Source organism: Thamnophis elegans, chromosome 9 (assembly GCF_009769535.1).
Source record: "Thamnophis elegans isolate rThaEle1 chromosome 9, rThaEle1.pri, whole genome shotgun sequence".
NCBI lineage: Eukaryota > Metazoa > Chordata > Lepidosauria > Squamata > Colubridae > Thamnophis > Thamnophis elegans.
The window spans coordinates 61,497,994-61,516,599 of NC_045549.1; the positions used below are offsets into that span (position 1 = coordinate 61,497,994).

Here is an 18,606-nt window from a genome sequence, read left to right on the forward strand (position 1 = left end):
GGTATACATTGAGTTTAGGTATGGGAAATATGGGAATAACCATCGTTTGCTCGAACCACAGTTGGCATTTTCAAAAGTATGTTTGCTTCAAATATGTCCTTTTCTAATTAGTAATTTCTTGTTAACTGATTTTTAGTTATGAGGTGGTTCGGGGTCAATATGTTTTGGAGCACTGGTAAGTTTCCTTAAATCCTTAGCAGAAGAAATTTTGAATACAAATTTAAGGACTAAGCAAAAAATCCTTTGAAATATACAGCAAAAGAGATATTAGAACTTTTATTTCAGGTAGTTACAAATGGGCTAAAGGTCCAGATGGATTGAAATAACATTTTGGATTTAATATCCACAAGAATCCTTCCTGTGGAAAAATCCTTCCTGTTTTTGTTTTTTTCTTTAAAATAATAGTATGAGACATTGAAGGCCTCTAGAAGGAACCAGAAGCAATTAAAGGAGAACACCTTTCATTAACTAATACAGAATTTAAATTTTTTTTTAACATTGGACATATTGAAGAATATTTTTTAAGAATGGACTTAGAAGTTAATTTTTAAGAGTGTCTGCCTCTACAGATATATTGGGTTTCAAAAATGTTATAAAAGAGAAATAAGCTTTATCTGAGACTTTCTGACCTGAAAGTGAATTTAAAAATGACAGCTACAAGAATGATATTGAAAAAGTCCAGGTCATTTCTTCAATTTCTATTACTCCCCATATATCCATGTTATTTGCTACTGTGGGAATTAAGTACTGGTAGTCCTCAACTTAATACCACAATTGAGCCCAAAATCTATGTTGATAAGTGAGACATTTAAGTGAATTTTGCCCAATTATACAACTTTTTTGCAACAGTTCTTTTTTTATTTTTTAAACAAGCACAAACGGACACAACAAAAAACAAAAAAACATTTAAAACAATCTTCCATTACAAATTATAGAAAGTGTGTCATTTGGTTACAAAATGTCTATGCATCCCTTCCATAGTCATCACTTACAATTCATATCAAATCGCATTTATTTATATATTTATATATATATATATTTATATATTTATATATATATATATTTATATATATATATATATATATATATATATATATATATATATATATATATATATATATATATAAATATAAATATAAATATATAAATTATATATATTTATTATTGTACCTCAACCTTCATTTGACTGTGATTGTTTTTACATCCTTTTATATGAAATATTCTAAATTTAAAGTAAAACTATATAATGGCATTCCATTAGATCCTGCTAAAATCATCCAATCACATTCTAAATAAAAATTGGTTATATTTGATATTAAAGCTTTTAAATCTCCTCTCATAGTCTCCATTTATAGTTTATATAAAATTTGATATTATCAAACATATATATATATATATATATATATATATATATATATATATATATGGTTTTTTTATTTGTGCTGATAAATAAATTATCAGCACAAATTAAAAAAACACAAATTTAACAAAGGCAACAGTAAAAATATTGGGTTTCTGTCGTGATGGACTCTTGTGACGAGCCGATTGACAGATGATGGAAGCAGTTAGCTTCCTCCCATAATTGGGGCTTACCAGGGGTTGTAAAAATGTTATATATATATATATATATATATATATATATATATATATATATGTATGTATGTATGTATGTATGTATGTATGTATGTATGTATGTTATATTTGTTATATTTGTTATATTTGTTATATTTGTTATATTTGTTATATTTATGCTGATAAATAAATAAAGGGAGACTAGTATAGATCTATTTCAAGCTATTTAGCTCTCATCAGCTAGCCACACCCTTGTTGGGAATCCCAGTGGCTCCAAGATCGCACATCGTGTCATCGCGACGTGAGCTCCTACTTCCAACAGTTCTTAAATGAATCACTGCAGATATTAAATTAGTTGTGAAGTGAATGATTTCCCCATTGACTTTGCTTGTGAGAAGGTTGCAAAAGATGGACAAATGGGCCTGGGCATTGCAACCATCATATATATGAGTCAGTTGCCAAACTCTGAATTTTGATCACATAATCATGGGATGCTGCTGTTCATAAGCGAGAAATGGTCATTAAGTCACTTTTTTCAGTGCTATTGTAACTTTGACCAAACTATTGTAAGTTGAAGACTACCTAAACCAGTATTTTAGGTTGTTTTATTGTAACTACTCACTATAGTAAAACATTTATAGAAAGGCATGCAATTTATAATTATATAGTTTATAAAGCACTTCAAAACAATAGATTATATAAAGCAAAGCAGATGACTTCAAACGAACAAAAAAAATCATGTGTCACAATTCATGCTAGTTTTTAAATGGTTAATTACAAATTATACCACAGTGACAGAATTCTTAATTTATAAATATATGCTGTGTATCTTATACTTTATAAGGAAGCTATAATTTGGAAGGTCTCAGCTTGTATGCTGTGCATAATTTTACACCACTGTAGCTAATTAAACATTTTAGTGTAATCATCTGTCTTGTTTTTAACATTGAGCCAAAAGAAACATGAAATCAAAGTGATTTACTTTTTGTTAAGGATGGCTATCTGAACTGCAGATATACAAATGTAACATGTAAAACATGTCCAGTCCATCATGGATGGAGACCATGGCAAATAGTATAAACAAGATACAGTATTTAATGTTGGTTTTTGAAAACCATCCAAAGCAATTCTTTAAAATGATAACTCAGAGCTTTGAGGCAGCCACAATTTTCAAAGGATGAGCTTGGCTGCTTCACAGTAATTTACTGGTTTTTTTTTTTTTTTACTTGAGCATGAATGCCATTGGATCAAAGGAAATCAAGGCAGTAATGCCTTGGGGACATGTATTTTCATACTGAGAAGACCAAGAAAAAGGATCAGTGTCAGAGTCAAGCTTTTGAAAGATGTGGATGTCTCTCTGCTCCAATTAGTGGGTTCACAAGGTTGCATTAAGAAGGGGTGTTCTCCAAAAGCTTGCACAAGAATCTCCAATACACAGACCGATGCAGAGGGGCAGCAATAGCAATAGCAATAGCAGTAGACTTATATACCGCTTCATAGGGCTTTCAGCCCTCTCTAAGCGGTTTACAGAGAGTCAGCATATTGCCCCCAACAATCTGGGTCCTCATTTTACCCACCTCGGAAGGATGGAAGGCTGAGTCAACCCTGAGCCGGTGAGATTTGAACCGCTGAACTGCTGATCTAGCAGTAGCCTGCAGTGCTGCATTTAACCACTGCGCCACCTCGGCTCTTGGCAACCTGTCAAGTGCCCACATCTGGAATGCAATCCAGAGACAAACCCAGGAGACAGTATAAAAATATAAATTCAGGATCACAGTCACAGAATAGAACACAATAAGTCTGAATAAAGAAAATGAATCATGGATCATCCAAAGAAGGTCCATCAATTATTCATCTATTTGAATAGTATGATCAGTTCAAACTGATGAAAATTAGTGCAGTATTGCAGCTTAAAGAGGATCAACCCTGCCAGGTAGAAAGGAAGCATGGTTCTGCTAAGTATTTTAAATAAGGCAGGAATGCATGATGAATTATAACAGCAACAGGGTAGAATAATGAGCAACAGGGAAGAGATTAGCATTGTTCAGACATCCCAATGTTTTTTTTCAAATGTGAGAAAAGAACTTTTCCAGGGAACCATAGATTGCTACCATATTTCTTTGCCTGATCATCTCACCTTAAAAATAATCCTAACAAATCAACTGGTTCAAAAACAAATTCTATTTTTAACATAATGAGTGAGATAAATGGTCTCCTTGCACATATGTGCTAGTCATTCCCGACTCTAGGGGGCGGTGCTCATCTCTGTTTCAAAGCTGAAGAGCCAGCGCTTTCCATGGTCATGTGGCTGGCATGACTAAATGCCAAAGGCGCACAGAACACTGTTACCTTCCCACCAAAGGTGGTTCCTACTTTTCTACTTGCATTTTTACATGCTTTCGAACTGCTAGTTTGGCAAAAGCTGGGACAAGTAATGGGAACTCACTCAGTTATATGCAGTGGTGGGATTCAAATAATTTAACAACTGGTTCTCTGCCCTAATGATTTCTTCCAACAACCAGTTCACCAAATGGTTCAGAAAGTTAACAACCAGTTCTCCCGAAGTGGTGTGAACTGGCTGAATCCCACCACTGGTTACGCGACACTGGGGATTTGAACCGCTGAACTACCAAACTTTCTGATCGACAAGCTCAGCATCTTAGCCACTGAGCCACTGCATCCCAATAATATAATGGGTACAAAAGCACTATTACTTTAATTTAGGGAAAGAATAAGTCACTGTTTAATAGCCAAGGACTACACTTAACATTTTTGGGGATTTGAATACCACCAAAGCAAATTATTCTGTATTATGTAACAGACGGACTAAAAGTTTAGGAAAAGCTTTAAGAGAGTATTCTTTACTTCTTAACTAAGATATGCCTATTTTGAGTCTGTTACAGGATTCCCTCCCCCACCACACACACACACACTTTATTCTCAAAGCAACATGAAATTCCAACTAAAGATGTGAGGTGGGATAGAGACTATGTACAGTATCTTGAAAAAAGGATATTTAAGGGGATTCATCTCATCTTATTCATTGGTGGATTAACCATTAAGCAGACTTAGGAGCCGAGGTGGCGCAGTGGTTAGGGTGCAGTACTGCAGGCCACTTCAGCTGACTGTTATCTGCAGTTCAGCGGTTCTAATCTCACCGACTCAAGGTTGACTCAGCCTTCCATCCTTCCGAGGTGGGTGAAATGAGGACCCAGACTGTGGGGGCGATACGCTGACTCTGTAAACCGCTTAGAGAGGGCCGAAAGCCCTATGAAGCGGTATATAAGTCTAACTGCTATTGCTATTGCTATAGACTAAGCACATGCTTAGGGCACTAGGCACCACAAAGTTGAGAAAGAAAAACCAATGAAGATTTGTACAGTATGTACAAAGGATGGAGGCACCAAGATTTGTCAGTGCTTAGGGCACCAGTGAGCCTTAATCCACCACTGATCTTATTCTTGTGTATTTTAGAGCTTAGCAGCACTTCTGCTTCAAAGAAGAAAAGGTGCTTTGGGGCCTACAGAGGGTGTACATATTACCTCTCAGCAACTCCATGCAGTAGCTGCACCTTTCCCTGAGATGTTACAGTTGTTTTGACAGAGCCACACAACTCAAAACTATTTTGATTACAAGGAATATTTTACAAGTCACTGTGGACAAATATCAAACAAGTATGTTCTCTGTTACTTATCCCTGTATACTTTATCCTTGCACAGGAATAACTGAAATTTATCCATTTAAATGAGCAAGCAGAGGCTTCAAAGGTGTCCAGTGTATAAGCATTTCCAGTATTATAATTAGACAGTTCTACTTATCCTTGTTTTTGTGGCACCATTTTTACAATCTCTTTGTATCTGGCAATCAATTCTCAAGTTGAAAAAGTTCACTATAATTTATTGAGTAATGGCTATATACAGGTGTGGGTTCCTGCCAGTTCTAACCTCTTCTATAGAAGAGGTTCCACAAATCTACAGTGCCATTTAGAACTGGTTCCAGCTCCCCCCCCCCGCCCGTCCGCACATCATCAAGTAGCCGGTAGCCTCCCACCGTCCAGGGCGATCCCACAAAGTTGGCCTCCTCAGGGTGCCGTCAGCCAGACAGTGTCGGCTAGCGACCCCCAGGGGGAGAGCCTTCTCTGTGGGAGCGCCTTCCCTCTGGAATGAGCTGCCCCCGGAGCTTCGTATAATCCCCGACCTCCAGTCCTTCCGACGCACCCTAAAAAGTTGGCTTTTCCAGCAAGCTGGCCTGGCCTGAACAAATAGCAATAGCAATAGCAGTTAGACTTATATACCGCTTCATAGGGCTTTCAGGCCTCTCTAAGCAGTTTACAGAGTCAGCATATTGCCCCCAACAACAATCCGGGTCCTCATTTTACCCACCTCGGAAGGATGGAAGGCTGAGTCAACCCTGAGCCAGTGAGATTTGAACAGCCGAACTGCAGAACTGCAGTCAGCTGAAGTGGCTTGCAGCGCTGCATTTAACCACTGCGCCACCTCGGCTCCTCAAAATAAAATAAATGATTGATTATTGTTAATTTTAATCAATTTTTTTAAAAAAATGTTATTGTTAATCTTAATCGGGTTTGTTTTTTGGATATTCTATCTAATTTTTTAAAAAAACTTTTGTAATATGTGTTTTTTTTTAATGTTATACGCCGCCTGAGTCCTTGGGAAAAGGGCGGCATATAGATCCAATAAACCAAACCAAACCAACCAAACCAAGATGAAGAGCGAGAGGAGGAATTCTGGGAGTTGAAGTCCCCAAGTCTTAAAGCTATCAAGTTTGAACCCCACCCCTGGGGTTTTTTTCTAAAGGGTTAGGGGTGCAAGGGTCTTCTAACTTGACAGCTTTAAGACTAGCATGCTTCAAATGAGTTTCTGAGCCAACATTTTGGTTGCTAAGCAAGAGCGTTGTTAAGTGACTTTCACCACATTTTACAGGTTGGCCACGCCCACCCAGTCACATGATTGCCAAGCCACTCCTACTCAGTCACATGGCTGGCAAGCCACTCCTACCCAGTCACATGGTTGGCAAGCCACTCCCACAAAGCAGGCCACACCTATAGAAGAGGTTCTAAAAAATTTTGAAACCCATCACTGGCTATATGTTAAAACTATGGCTTATTAAATTTGTTAACCAATTGTATCTTGAATGTGTCCAGTTACAATGCCCACTCTGCTATTTCTCTACCTTTGTGGACTAAGAAATCCATTGTGAACATAGCATAGTCGACAGTCACACTTATTTGAAGAAACAGTTATGATATTTTAATCTCCCATGGTCTTCTTTTAACACTTTCTCTTGCTAAACATTGCTTTTATGATAAGTCTATATACAAAAAACCATTTGCTTTATGCAGCCTTGGCTTCAGATGCAATAACAGAACGCAAACCAATTCTCATTGAAATAGCAACTGAGTAATCTTACTGCATAATATAAAGCTTTTCTTTTTAAGAAAAACAATGTGGGAAAAAGACTGTGCAGAATCATTCTCACTTTAAAAGTAACAAAGATGTATCACCTTAGGAACATTTTGCACCTCCATTTGAGAACTTTCACTTGGAACTTCAAACTATTTAAAAAATTCCTGTGATTGAGGATGAGAGATGTTTTGCTATCCAAAGTTCAGAAAATTCAAAGAAACCAGGGTTAAAGCAACAATTTCCAGTTATTAACTGAAATAATAATGTAGAAGTCAAGTGTAATTGCTGTGCACTGATTTTCCCTTTCCTTGACATTTTTATGTATAACATTAATTTTTCAACACTATTATTATTAAGATGACTTAATAGGATTGAAGCATTAATCTCATAAACATGCAATAGAGTTGATGATATTTCACTGACATTTTATTTAAATATTGAATAGTAAAAAGTTTCCAATTTTTTTTTAATGCTAAATTATTGACTGTACAACAGGAGTCCCCAATCCCCAGTCCATAGACCAGCACTGGTCCATGACATTCCAGAAACCAGGCCACACGAACAAGCAAACCCCCATTCGTGGGATGCAGGCAGCATACAAAATGACAGCTCCTTCAGTCTGCAGAAAAAATTTATCTGCTCACCACCAATCCCTAGTGCCCAAAAGGTTGGGGACAGCTGCCGTACAATGTCAAAATAAGCAAATTATAGTGCTATATTGTCAAGAGATTCTTATATAATAGCAATAGCAATAACAGTTAGACTTATATACCGCTTCATAGGGCTTTCAGCCCTCTCTAAGCGGTTTACAGAGTCAGCATATCACCCCCACAGTCTGGGTCCTCATTTCACCCACCTTGGAAGGATGGAAAGCTGAGTCAACCTTGAGCCGGTGAGATTAGAACCGCTGAACTGCAGATAACAGTCAGCTGAAGTGGCCTGCAGTACTGCACCCTAACCACTGCGCCACCTCGGCTAATGGTGATGATCACGTGCCATCAAAGTATTTCAACTGTTAGCCACCACATTCTATGTAAGTTAGCCAACAATACAGTGTTTATTGGGAAGATAAGCAACTACTGAATTAATTTAATTATTAAATTTAACATATTAAGATTAAAGCTCTACTTTGTCTGATGTGGATTTAAAATTGAAGGTTTTTAAAAGTCTGTTTCAAAAATTCTTCATAGATAAAATATTGCACGTCAATGGAAAAAATTAATACCCTGCCCAAAAGGTATTATTTATTTATTTTAAAAGCAAATCCATTCAGACAGTAACCAAAAAGTAGTTTAAAAGTACATTAAAAGGCTCCAAGCTCTATTGTTTGATAACACAAACATGAGTAAGGGGAAAAAAAGAAAGGATGATGAACCTAGAAGAAAAGAATCTGTTCTTAACAATGTCTAATACTGATACAAAGTCTAATTCTAGACTTTGATTATCTCAGTGTTTGTGTTTATCAAACTAATGTTTCTATGTACCTTCTCATTCACTTCTTGGAAGCAAAAATAGTTCACAGCCACCGACCGTGGCAAAAAAGACAAAACCAGGCAAAATGAGGACTCAGATTGTTGGGGGCAATATGCTTAGAGAGTATTGTATTGTATTTATTTGTCTTGTATGCCGCCCACTCCCGAAGGACTCCGGGCGGCTCACAATAGACAAGGGAAGGGGGAAGACTAGACAAAGACAACACTTTAAAAACAAAACCGCAACATTCACAATTTCCACAGGGCTGGATGTTTCACAGGCCCCCCGGCCTGCTGGAGCAGCCAGGACTTGGTGGCTTTGCGGAAAGCCGGGAGGGTCGTAAGGGTCCGGATCTCAACAGGGAGATCATTCCAGAGGGCTGGAGCTGCAACAGAGAAGGCTCTCCCCCGGGGGGTCACCAGCCGACATTGGCTGGCGGATGGAATCCGGAGGAGACCTAACCTGTGAGATCTGATCGGTCTTTGGGAGGTAATTGGCAGGAGACGGTCTCTCAGGTACCCAGGTCCGATGCCATGTAGGGCTTTATAGGAGGACTGTAAAGCACTGTGAAGCGGTATATAAGTAAGTGTTATTACTATCAGATGCTGCTGTATTAAACAGGTTTAGTATGTAGATCATCCTATAAGCCTATGGTTCTACAAGGACAAGAGACCTCATGAACACCCTCTTGAGTAAAACCCCTCAAGTAATTATGTTTAGGATTTTCAATCATGTTCAGCCAATCTGTGAAGTTTATTCTCCCCATATGGTTCTCCATTTTAAAAAGGTGAATACGTCCAGTGGAAAATATCTATACCAATGAGACTATCCATCAATTCAGAATATTTTTATGGAGTCCCTATGTATGTAGACAGCTTCAAGGATATAGAAGGTTGTAAATTGTGAAAGAAGATAAAGAAGATAAGAAGATGACATAAGCCTGAAAGAAATCTGGGATCGGAACACCGACACATTCTGTCTCTAGTATAGACCAGCAATATTTGCTAAGAGCCTTCGATCTGCTACATGTACTCTGATTGACAGTCTAAAATAAGAATCTGAAAATATTTGAAAACACAAAAGAAGCCAAGAGTTTGTCACATGATTACCATTACAATTTTTATTCACCATTATAATCATCTAATACAGTGATAGTGAACCTTTTGTAGCCATGGGCCAAAAGTGGAGGAAACCCAGAAGGGTCGTGCACCGGTGTGCCACACCCATAATGCTATGCACACAACCCCAGTGCGCATGCGCGCATGACCAGCACTCCAGCCCCATTTTTGGTGTGCTTTTTTCACGCCCTCCAGGCTCCAGAGGCTTTATAGGAGCCTGGGGAGGGCGAAAACAGCCTTCCCGCCCCCATCCGGAGGCTCTCCAGAGGCGTCAGGAGCTTCCCTGAAGCCTCCGGAGAGTGAAAAAATGCCCCAATGGAAGTTCAGGAACGGACTTCCAGTTTGCTAGGTAGGTTTGCTTCCGATTTTAGCCCTCTGGAGCCTTCAGAGGTCTTCAGGAGGCTTTCCTGAAGGCTCCGGAGGGTAGGGCCCTTTTTCGTCCTCCAGAGCCTATAGGGGCCTTCCAGAGGTTTCCCTGAAGGTTCCAGAGGAGAAAAACGATTTTACAAGCAAACCAGACTTCCGGTTTGCTCGTAGAGTCATTTTTTGCCCTCCAGAGCCTTCAGGGAAGCCTCCTGAAGGCTTCGGAGGGCTAAAACTGGCCCTACGAGCAACCAGGAAGTGACATCCAGTTTGCTTGTAGGGTCATTTTTTGCTCTCCGGAGCCCTCAGGAAAGCCTCTTTAAGGCTACGGAGGGCTAAAACCGGTCCTATAAGCAAACCAGCAGTACGTTCCTAAACTTCTGGTTTGCCCGGGAAGCTCCTGAAGCCTCTGGAGGGTGAAAAATGGCCTCAAAAGAAGGCGAAACTCAGCTAGCCAGCGCGCACATGCGCACGCTGGCCAACTGACAAGACAACGCCTCGCATGCCCAGACAAATGGCTCTGCATGCCACCTGTGGCACACATGCCATAGGTTCACCATACGGATCTAATATATTCTGCAGTCATCATTCAGCATTGTGAATATTTTTTCCACATTATTAACCTCTTATAACTTAGCCAAAATCACCCAGCTGGTTTTCATGCCTAAGGGAGGTCTAGAACTCAAGTTTCCTAGTTTCTAGACCAGCATCTTAACCCAGGGACCTGTAAATTGACTCTGTAATATTCCCTCTATCTATTTTGTTTATCAAAATGCAGTTTTGGAGACATATGTGTCCAAATATGCAGTTTTTATAGCTAATATCTACAACAATGTACAACTTTTTCTATGAACATAACCTACAACCACTTGGCCAAAAACTAACTCTTTAGTTTTTAAAAACAAATGAGTATAAATTCTCATAAGAATTGTATCAATGCAGATGTTCAATTTCCATGGATTTTAAAAATTGATAGTCCTTGTGACTACTTCCTTTCTGTCTGGAATATTTACCCCTTTTAAAGCAGTGTCCTTTAGATGTTCACTGAAGACTCTGTATATTCTCTCTGGGCTTCCTTGTGTGAACATTTATCAATAAATTGTTTTGCTTTATATTGCTTGGGATAATATAATGATGGAATGGATGGGTGTTTCTTTTTCCTTCTATACAAGTTGTGCAGTTGACTGCAAAATTGCATTAATTTTTATATAGTAGTTTTACTGACTGTTTAAACCTTATAATAAACTTATACAAAATGAATACAGATGTTGATTTCTTTATGAAGAGACTAAGTACATGCACTAAAGTATCCAATGTAAAGATGAGCTACCAAGAATCTACAAAAAAAAAAGCACTGTAATTATTAGTGCTAGTTTTAATCATCTGCATCAGCTCAAATTACCTAAACAGGACATTAGCAAAAATGAATGTCATACTGTTTCTGTTCTACCATATTTTGCATAACAGTTATTGCACTGGAACAAATTCACCAATTAAATATAAGACACAAAGACCTAAGTGTAAATAGAATCGATGTTTTATCCTAAAACTTAAGAGGCAAAAAGCCTAATAGACTTATGAGGAGGACATATAATATCTACTACAGTCAAAAGTCAAGACTATAAATTCTATTTTTTATGTTGACAGAATCTCCCCCCACCCCACTTCCTCAGAAGCGCATGGAACAGAAATATATCTTTCTGGAAGCTCTCTAGCATTGATCACCACCTTGATGGAACTTTAAGAAAGTTTCTCAAATTTTATACAATTATCAAAAAATGCTGAGCATCTATTGTTATATTTGAAGAGGGATGTAACATATAGTCAAATCACTCCCAATTTCCACCCTTAAAAACAATTATTTTCCAAATTGTGCTCTGGGATAAACTACTTTCATGAAATACTTTTCTCAATAATTGTAGTAATTTGAAATGTTCCTTCTGCCCTTTTCCATCTTTTTCACATATGGTTTCTTCATAAATAAAAGCTTACCAAAATTTTAAATATTATAAGCTCGAAATATTACAACGCAATATACATCACTGCAATACATAGTAAACCTTGATAGCTGTCCAATGTGCTGAAATTATTCATATTGGTGTGCTCAGATAGTAAGTTATGAAAAATTTAATATTATTGATTTTAAAAGCTAAACTTTTAAATAAACAATTCAATATATTTATTTCTAGATTAGATAAATTTCAAATTTTTTTGATGTAAATTAAGCTACATATTTCATTTAAAGTTTGCTGTTCTTCAAATCAATTGAGATCTTATATGATTCCTTCAGAATTATTCTACCCAATGTTCTATCAAATGAAAAAGGTAAGATTATTTTCCAAATGTTTTATCAGTATTTTATTATATCACCCAAAATATTTCAGACATGTACTTTCTTTTTAAGTCTCAAACTTTTTCCCCCATACTTTCAGTAACAGTTGTAAAGGGATACAAATCTTAAATGGTGTATGCTGGGAAAGCTAAATAAACCATTGATCATGCACCTTAAATGTAATTTCTCCTACATTATGTAACCTTTTGAGTACTAATACTTGACTCCATTTAATGTAATTCCATCTGGCAAATTAAGATGAGAGACAATGACTCTCAACCCATTTTATGACTTTTTATCATTTCTTCCTGCATGCTAGGTAGGTAAATTACAAAATTCTTGAAGTATAATCTCTTCTGCTAAATTTTGAGAAATTTGATTTTCAGTCACCAAGTTCCAATTGCAAAATATAAATAAGCAGCCATAGTTTTGAGGGAAACATTTGGCCAAATAGGTCTTGCATAGCCTTCTAGTAAGACTTACAAACTTTCCAAACAGTATTTTATATTCAAACTATATCATTGGTGAATTTTGTTAATATTCATGTACTGGAATATATATCATTTACTTTTCAAAAGGCACTTTAAAATATTCAATCTACAGTAATTGATGTTGGGTCTCATTATTAAGCCAAGCAGTTAGGGGAAAAAAGCTACAGTTCATCATAAACTAAAGAGCAGCAATTAATATTTTCTTACTTCAGCTCCATCAAAGAATGTTCTACATTTTGCAAGAATAATAAAACAGCATGCATATATAAACACACACAAACACATGGGGTGCGGGGAGGGGATTGAGATCCAAGAAAAAGCTAAAGGACCAAGAGAGAGAGAATATGCAACAAAACTTAAGTCTTCCTTACATAAGTTAAGCACAAGTATTTTGAGTTTCAAATTGTTAAAATGGTTATGTTTACAATAAGTAGAAGAAAACTAGTGGAGGAAGGTTTCATGGAGAGACTTGAAGGAAACTTCCCAAAGAAAAGATTTTTAATTTCAGACAAAAGTTTTCTAAGAAAGCAATCTATCCTTCACGAAAACACAAATTATAAATTTTATTCGAAATTTCTTCAGATCAGAGTAAGTTCCATTAGGCTTTCCAACATTCTCCAGGAAGTAAGCAAATCTCTTTGATTTGGGGACATGGCATTTCCCCAGGCTTGAGTTCCTCTACTGCACAATTTTAATAATCCAAATCTATGCTGACTGGGATTTTTGAGAGTTTAATATATTTTGATGACACCAAATTAGAGAAAGCAGTTTAGAGAGTAATCTAAGAATTTTCAGTGTAAAAGATTTCTTTGGAAGACAAATTTATGTGGAAAGAATTTCCTGATGATAAAAGTTTAAGATCCATTAGAAAGCAAAAAATATAGATTAGGCTTTCACTTAAAGACAGGAACCCTTATTATGATATATATTTTAAAAGTATGAAAACGTGAAACGGAAAGATGACTATGAGATCATTTATACCGATGAAAAAATAGTGTTTTAAATTGGTCAAGCTGGAATCTACTGATGTCATCCAAATAAAGACATTGAAAAAAATGTCTATGGAGATTCTCAGTTAACCAGGTCACAGTGGTTCCAAAGATGCTTTTTCAAAAGGCATCTGGACTTTTTTGTTTTCCCTTGAAAACATTTCGCTTCTCATCACTTCTTCAGTTTTGACTGAATGGTGGAGGATGGAAGGATTTATAAATAAGGAACATAAATCTTCTATCCTCCACCATTCAATCAGAACTGAAGAAACCTCTTGGATGATGATCAAACTATCTTCAAGGGGGGAAAAACCAAGAAAGTCCAGTTGCCTTTTGAAAAAGCACCTTTGGGACAATGAAGAAAATGGATCTTGAACTACATAGCCTCAAGCATAATCTGATAAGAGTTTGAGGGGTAAGAATGAAGAAGCAACTCATCAATTTTCAGTTAGTCCTATATTAAAATAAAAGCACATGATTTTATTTAAGCATTCTCTAATGCAGTTAAAATGCAATGATTTGTTAAATATACTCCTCTGTATGAGATAGCATAAAAACAGACTCTAAACCTGCAAGCACAAGGAATAAACTGAGATGCAGCTTAGAAAACTATGTAAGGCAAAGTATAATATAGCTTGAAGATTATTTCTTTGTCTTTGAAGGTAGAAAGGGGCTACTTCTCGGAAAATGTGGGAGTCAAGATTGTGGCATCTGTTCAAACAAAGGTTGTATAAAGGCTTTTTGTATTCCTGAACTAAACTTAATTCTAGATTGAAAATACAAAGAATTCTCTATTCTTACTGATATTATACAGACATTGTTGTAGTGCAGCAAGTAAACAGGCAAGAAATTCAAAATACCATATGAAAGCCTTGCCACACATTTTTTTAATTGATGAAGTTTATTAAAACCTGTCATTCCTACAAAAAAGAAGAAAATTAATTTTCAATGTTTTGTTGCATTATATTTCTAAATCTTCCTGAATTACTTCTGTTGTCCCACCATGAGATGATACAGTATAGCTATACTGTATATGTATACAAGCATCTCAAGCTTCCCAAAATAAATATTTCCAAATTAAATGTTCCTTTCAAAATAAAATAATAAGGAAGAACTTTTGGGGAATGTTCTAGTGCTCAATAATGGAAGTTGATCAATACTAATTTTGTGAACCTTATAGACAGTTTATGGGTATCAAATTACTTATGTAATTTGTACTTCCATATTATCTATGTAAATGTATGATACGATATTAACTTTTTATTCAATCAGGATCTGTGTAATTGTTTTATTTTCTTAGAGACCTTTTCCCTTGTTGATTCTCAGTTGATTCTCAGTAAGTGAAACTCTAATATACTTTACAATCATCAGTACTTTTTTAATATCATGACCACACCTGGTCTAACTGGGGAAAACAGCTTTTTTTTGGGGGGGAGAAACCTAAGAATGTTTGTAACTGAAAATGGGACTCATAATCTCTACATTAGAAACAAGCCAACTGGCATATGACAAAATTTAAGTCAGGAGTCAGTAAATCACCTGCTATTTTATACTAGTGCATAAATTGCTCTCTGGAATTGAGAAATAAATCACATAAACTATGAAAAAGAGCTGTAATAGGACACCAATAGAAAATGCAGGAAATCTTCTTCTATTAAATATCCCCATTTGTTCTGTTCTGAGTCACATTCATTCACAATTGAAAATGTATGTTAAAGGTCAATTAGGAATGTTTACAAGACAGGGTAATTAAAAAAAAAGCAAGCAGCTTCTTCTCCACATAGCATTAAAGCCTTCAGCCTGAACCACCTTTATAAAATTTACTTTTCTTAGATGAACCGTGATCATTGCTACAACACATGTTTTCTACAAATATGATGTATAGGATGCTAGATACTTAGATATCCAGAATGTCCTAATAAACAATGACAGGATTGGGGAGGGAGGTGTCTTTTTTCCCCCTCTAAAAGAAAGGAAACAATGGGATGAAAAACAAGGGCAACTCAGAAGAAATAATACATTGTGTATTTCCGAAAATTTGGTAGACTGATGCTATTATTGTCTGAATGCCTATCCTTGCAATGAAGATATTTTGATACAATTCCCTTTTGAGACATTTCCCCTATCATCTATGAAGAAGATGCTCGGTTGACTTTTTGCATGTCATCTGAAAACACAGAAAGGACAGTCTCTATTGTTTGCAGAATCAACGGTCTGTGTTTCTTCCTCTGTACCCCTCCTTTTCCTGCAAAAGTGTCCTTTCAAAACGTACAAACAAAGCTTGACAGTTCACATTTTTTTTAATGTTGTCCCCTACACAAGTGCTTATTGCTCCCCTTAATGTGGGGAGGGGGAAGGAGCTTGCATAGGAGAAGCCCTTATTAGGAAAGCACCCGAAGACAGCATTTCAGCATTGCAACCATATATTGGATAGAGGAAGGGATATTCCCCATCCCAATTCTTCCCGTTGAGTAAACAGGGGTATTCCCACCTCCTCCCTCGCCCTTCCCAGCCCTTCCTAACCATTCTTTGTCAATCCGTTTCAACCAAAACCAAAAACCTCCTCTTACCTCGACTTCCCTGTTCTTCTCTTTGTTTCTACCTATGGAACTTCTCCCATTGCTGGTGGTCTCCTGCGCTGGGATTACCGAGATCCGCCGGAGAGGCATTTGGACAAGGCTGTGGGTTGCCTAAGCCTGATTGGACGCCTTTCAGCTTCACTCCCTCTCAGTAGCCCACCTGGAAAATTGTTCATATCCCTCGCGTCGCCGAAGCCGGTGCCTTGCGAAAAGCAGCGCAGCGATTCTGAAGATTTCTTTCGAGGGGAGGGGGCGGAAGGAAAGCAACCACCACCAGCAGCAGCAGCCCTGCCCGTGACTTTCAGGCAGAGCGCAGGAGAGGCGGCCGATAAAAAAAGGCAGAATATTCCCGGAGTTTGTAATTCTCTGAAGAGGCAGAGTTCCTGCTCTCCGGAGTCGGAACTCCGCCGCTTTGTCACTGGAGGAGCAACTTCTTCCCCACCCCCCAGTCCTTTCTCCGGAGCATTGTGGGAGACAATTCAATGTCTCTGTTACCTAATAACTGTCATGGAAACGAAGGCAAAGCTGGGTCTTGATTTTAAAAAAAGGCGTTCCTTTTCCTCTCACGGCTTCGCGGGCGCTTCCATTTTTTGCAACAGTCGCTTTGGTGACTCCTCGTTTGGCCGCCCGGCTGCTGCCTCCCCTCCCGAGAGAGAAAGAGAGAGCAGCCAGCCGCAGCCCGTCTCGGCTGGTACCGCCTGGTGCGCTGGCGCTGCCTAGGTAATCAAATTAAGGGCCCAGGCGAAAGGCGCTTAGCGTCCTATTTTGGAGCCAAATCTCTTCCCCGGAAGGCACCTCCTCGCCCTGTCCTTCACACGCCTCCAGTAATCCGCTTAGGGTTCAAAGAACCTGCCCCGAAGTGGGGGGGGAAAAAGGAATGCTTCAACCTGAAATAAGAAAAGTGGTGCCGGCAGAAAAAGAGCAGCGATTGCAAACGGGCCTCCCTGGGGCAACCAGTAGGAAAACATTTAACCCTTTTCCTTCCGCGTCTTCAGCAAAAGTATTTAAATGGACAGGAGGCGCTTTCTGGACAGTTCTGGGAAAGGGGAGCCCATGGCAACAAAAGAACAGGAGCCGTGCAGTTTCACCAGCAACTCGCTTGCTGAACCCGGCAGGACACTGAGCCGGAATTTCCATAGAGCAGCTTAGTGCCTGGGTTTTTTTGGGTGGTGGTGGTGGTGGTGGTGGACTGAATTGGATCCTAACTTGGTAAAATTTCAAATCCCACTGATGCTGGGATGGGAAATGCCAATTGCTTTTCCTTGCTAGGGCAAGGCACATTGGTTCCTTGATACACCTTTCTATCACCCATGCCACCTCACCTCTCCCCTTTCCATACCCACTGTGGAATATTTTTCTTTCTTTCTTTCTTTCTTTCTTTCTTTCTTTCTTTCTTTCTTTCTTTCTTTCTTTCTTTCTTTTGTGGGAAGTTATCATCCAGCCCTCTCCCAGAAAAATGAAATATCCTAGGAAATATTGAAAGGGCAGAATATTTCTCTGGATATGAAAATAGCAATAGCAGTTAGACATATATACCGCTTCATAGGGCTTTCAGCCCTCTCTAAGCGGTTTACAGAGTCAGCATATCACCCCCACAGTCTGGGTCCTCATTTCACCCACCTTGGAAGGATGGAAGGTTGAGTCAACCTTGAGCCGGTGAGATTAGAACCGCTGAACTGCAGATAACAGTCAGCTGAAGTGGCCTGCAGTACTGCGCCATCTCGGCTCTGAAAAGAAAGAAACATGTTTTAAAAGACAGAATAGCTGCCTGTAGCTTCCTGCTCATCCCCACTTTTGTCAATGGGCTATTAAGAAGGCCAAGCTAGTCTCCTTTACATAATAAAGACTTCTCCACTGCAGCCCCAGGGGGGATGGGAGTAAAGGCATGATAATATTGGCCCTTTACTCAACTGACCACATGGCATCTGAGAACTCAATTAAACCTGGATTCAAAACACAGCCCAGAGAGTTGCCCCTGCATGGCCCTATGGGAGTCTGACAACCAATCAGAATACATTTCTTACACAGGAACAGGAAATGGAAACAGAGAGAGGGGACTGAATAGATTATAAAAAGCCTAGCAAGCCCCTCCCCCAGCCCTTCTCTTTTTCTCCACCAAGCATGTGATCACCTTTTCTGTTCAGGGCTCAAGCCATGTGGCCCTGTCCAACAATAAACCATCTTTCCAAGCAGCCTCCATGTCTCCAGTGTCTTTTTCCCCACTTGGAGCCGAATCCAGAAGGACATTTCTTTCATCACTTTT

General features: G+C 38.3%; 1 protein-coding gene across 4 annotated transcripts in view; it reads right to left on the bottom strand.

The window, feature by feature from the left end:
- MARCHF1 (membrane associated ring-CH-type finger 1) overlaps positions 1 to 17,266 on the bottom strand; it is a 125,212-nt gene extending 107,946 nt beyond the window's left edge. For 2 of the 4 annotated variants that reach the window (XM_032224063.1, XM_032224061.1), the window contains exon 1: positions 16,335 to 16,416. Coding sequence is in view for 2 of the 4 variants with exons in the window: in XM_032224062.1 (XP_032079953.1) it covers positions 16,335 to 16,433 (99 nt within the window). In the remaining 2 variants the exon portion in view is untranslated. Of the gene's footprint in view, positions 1 to 16,334 lie in introns of all 4 variants that reach the window. The other 2 variants (XM_032224062.1, XM_032224064.1) reach the window with 2 other exon arrangements.
- Positions 17,267 to 18,606: the final 1,340 nt, after the last annotated feature.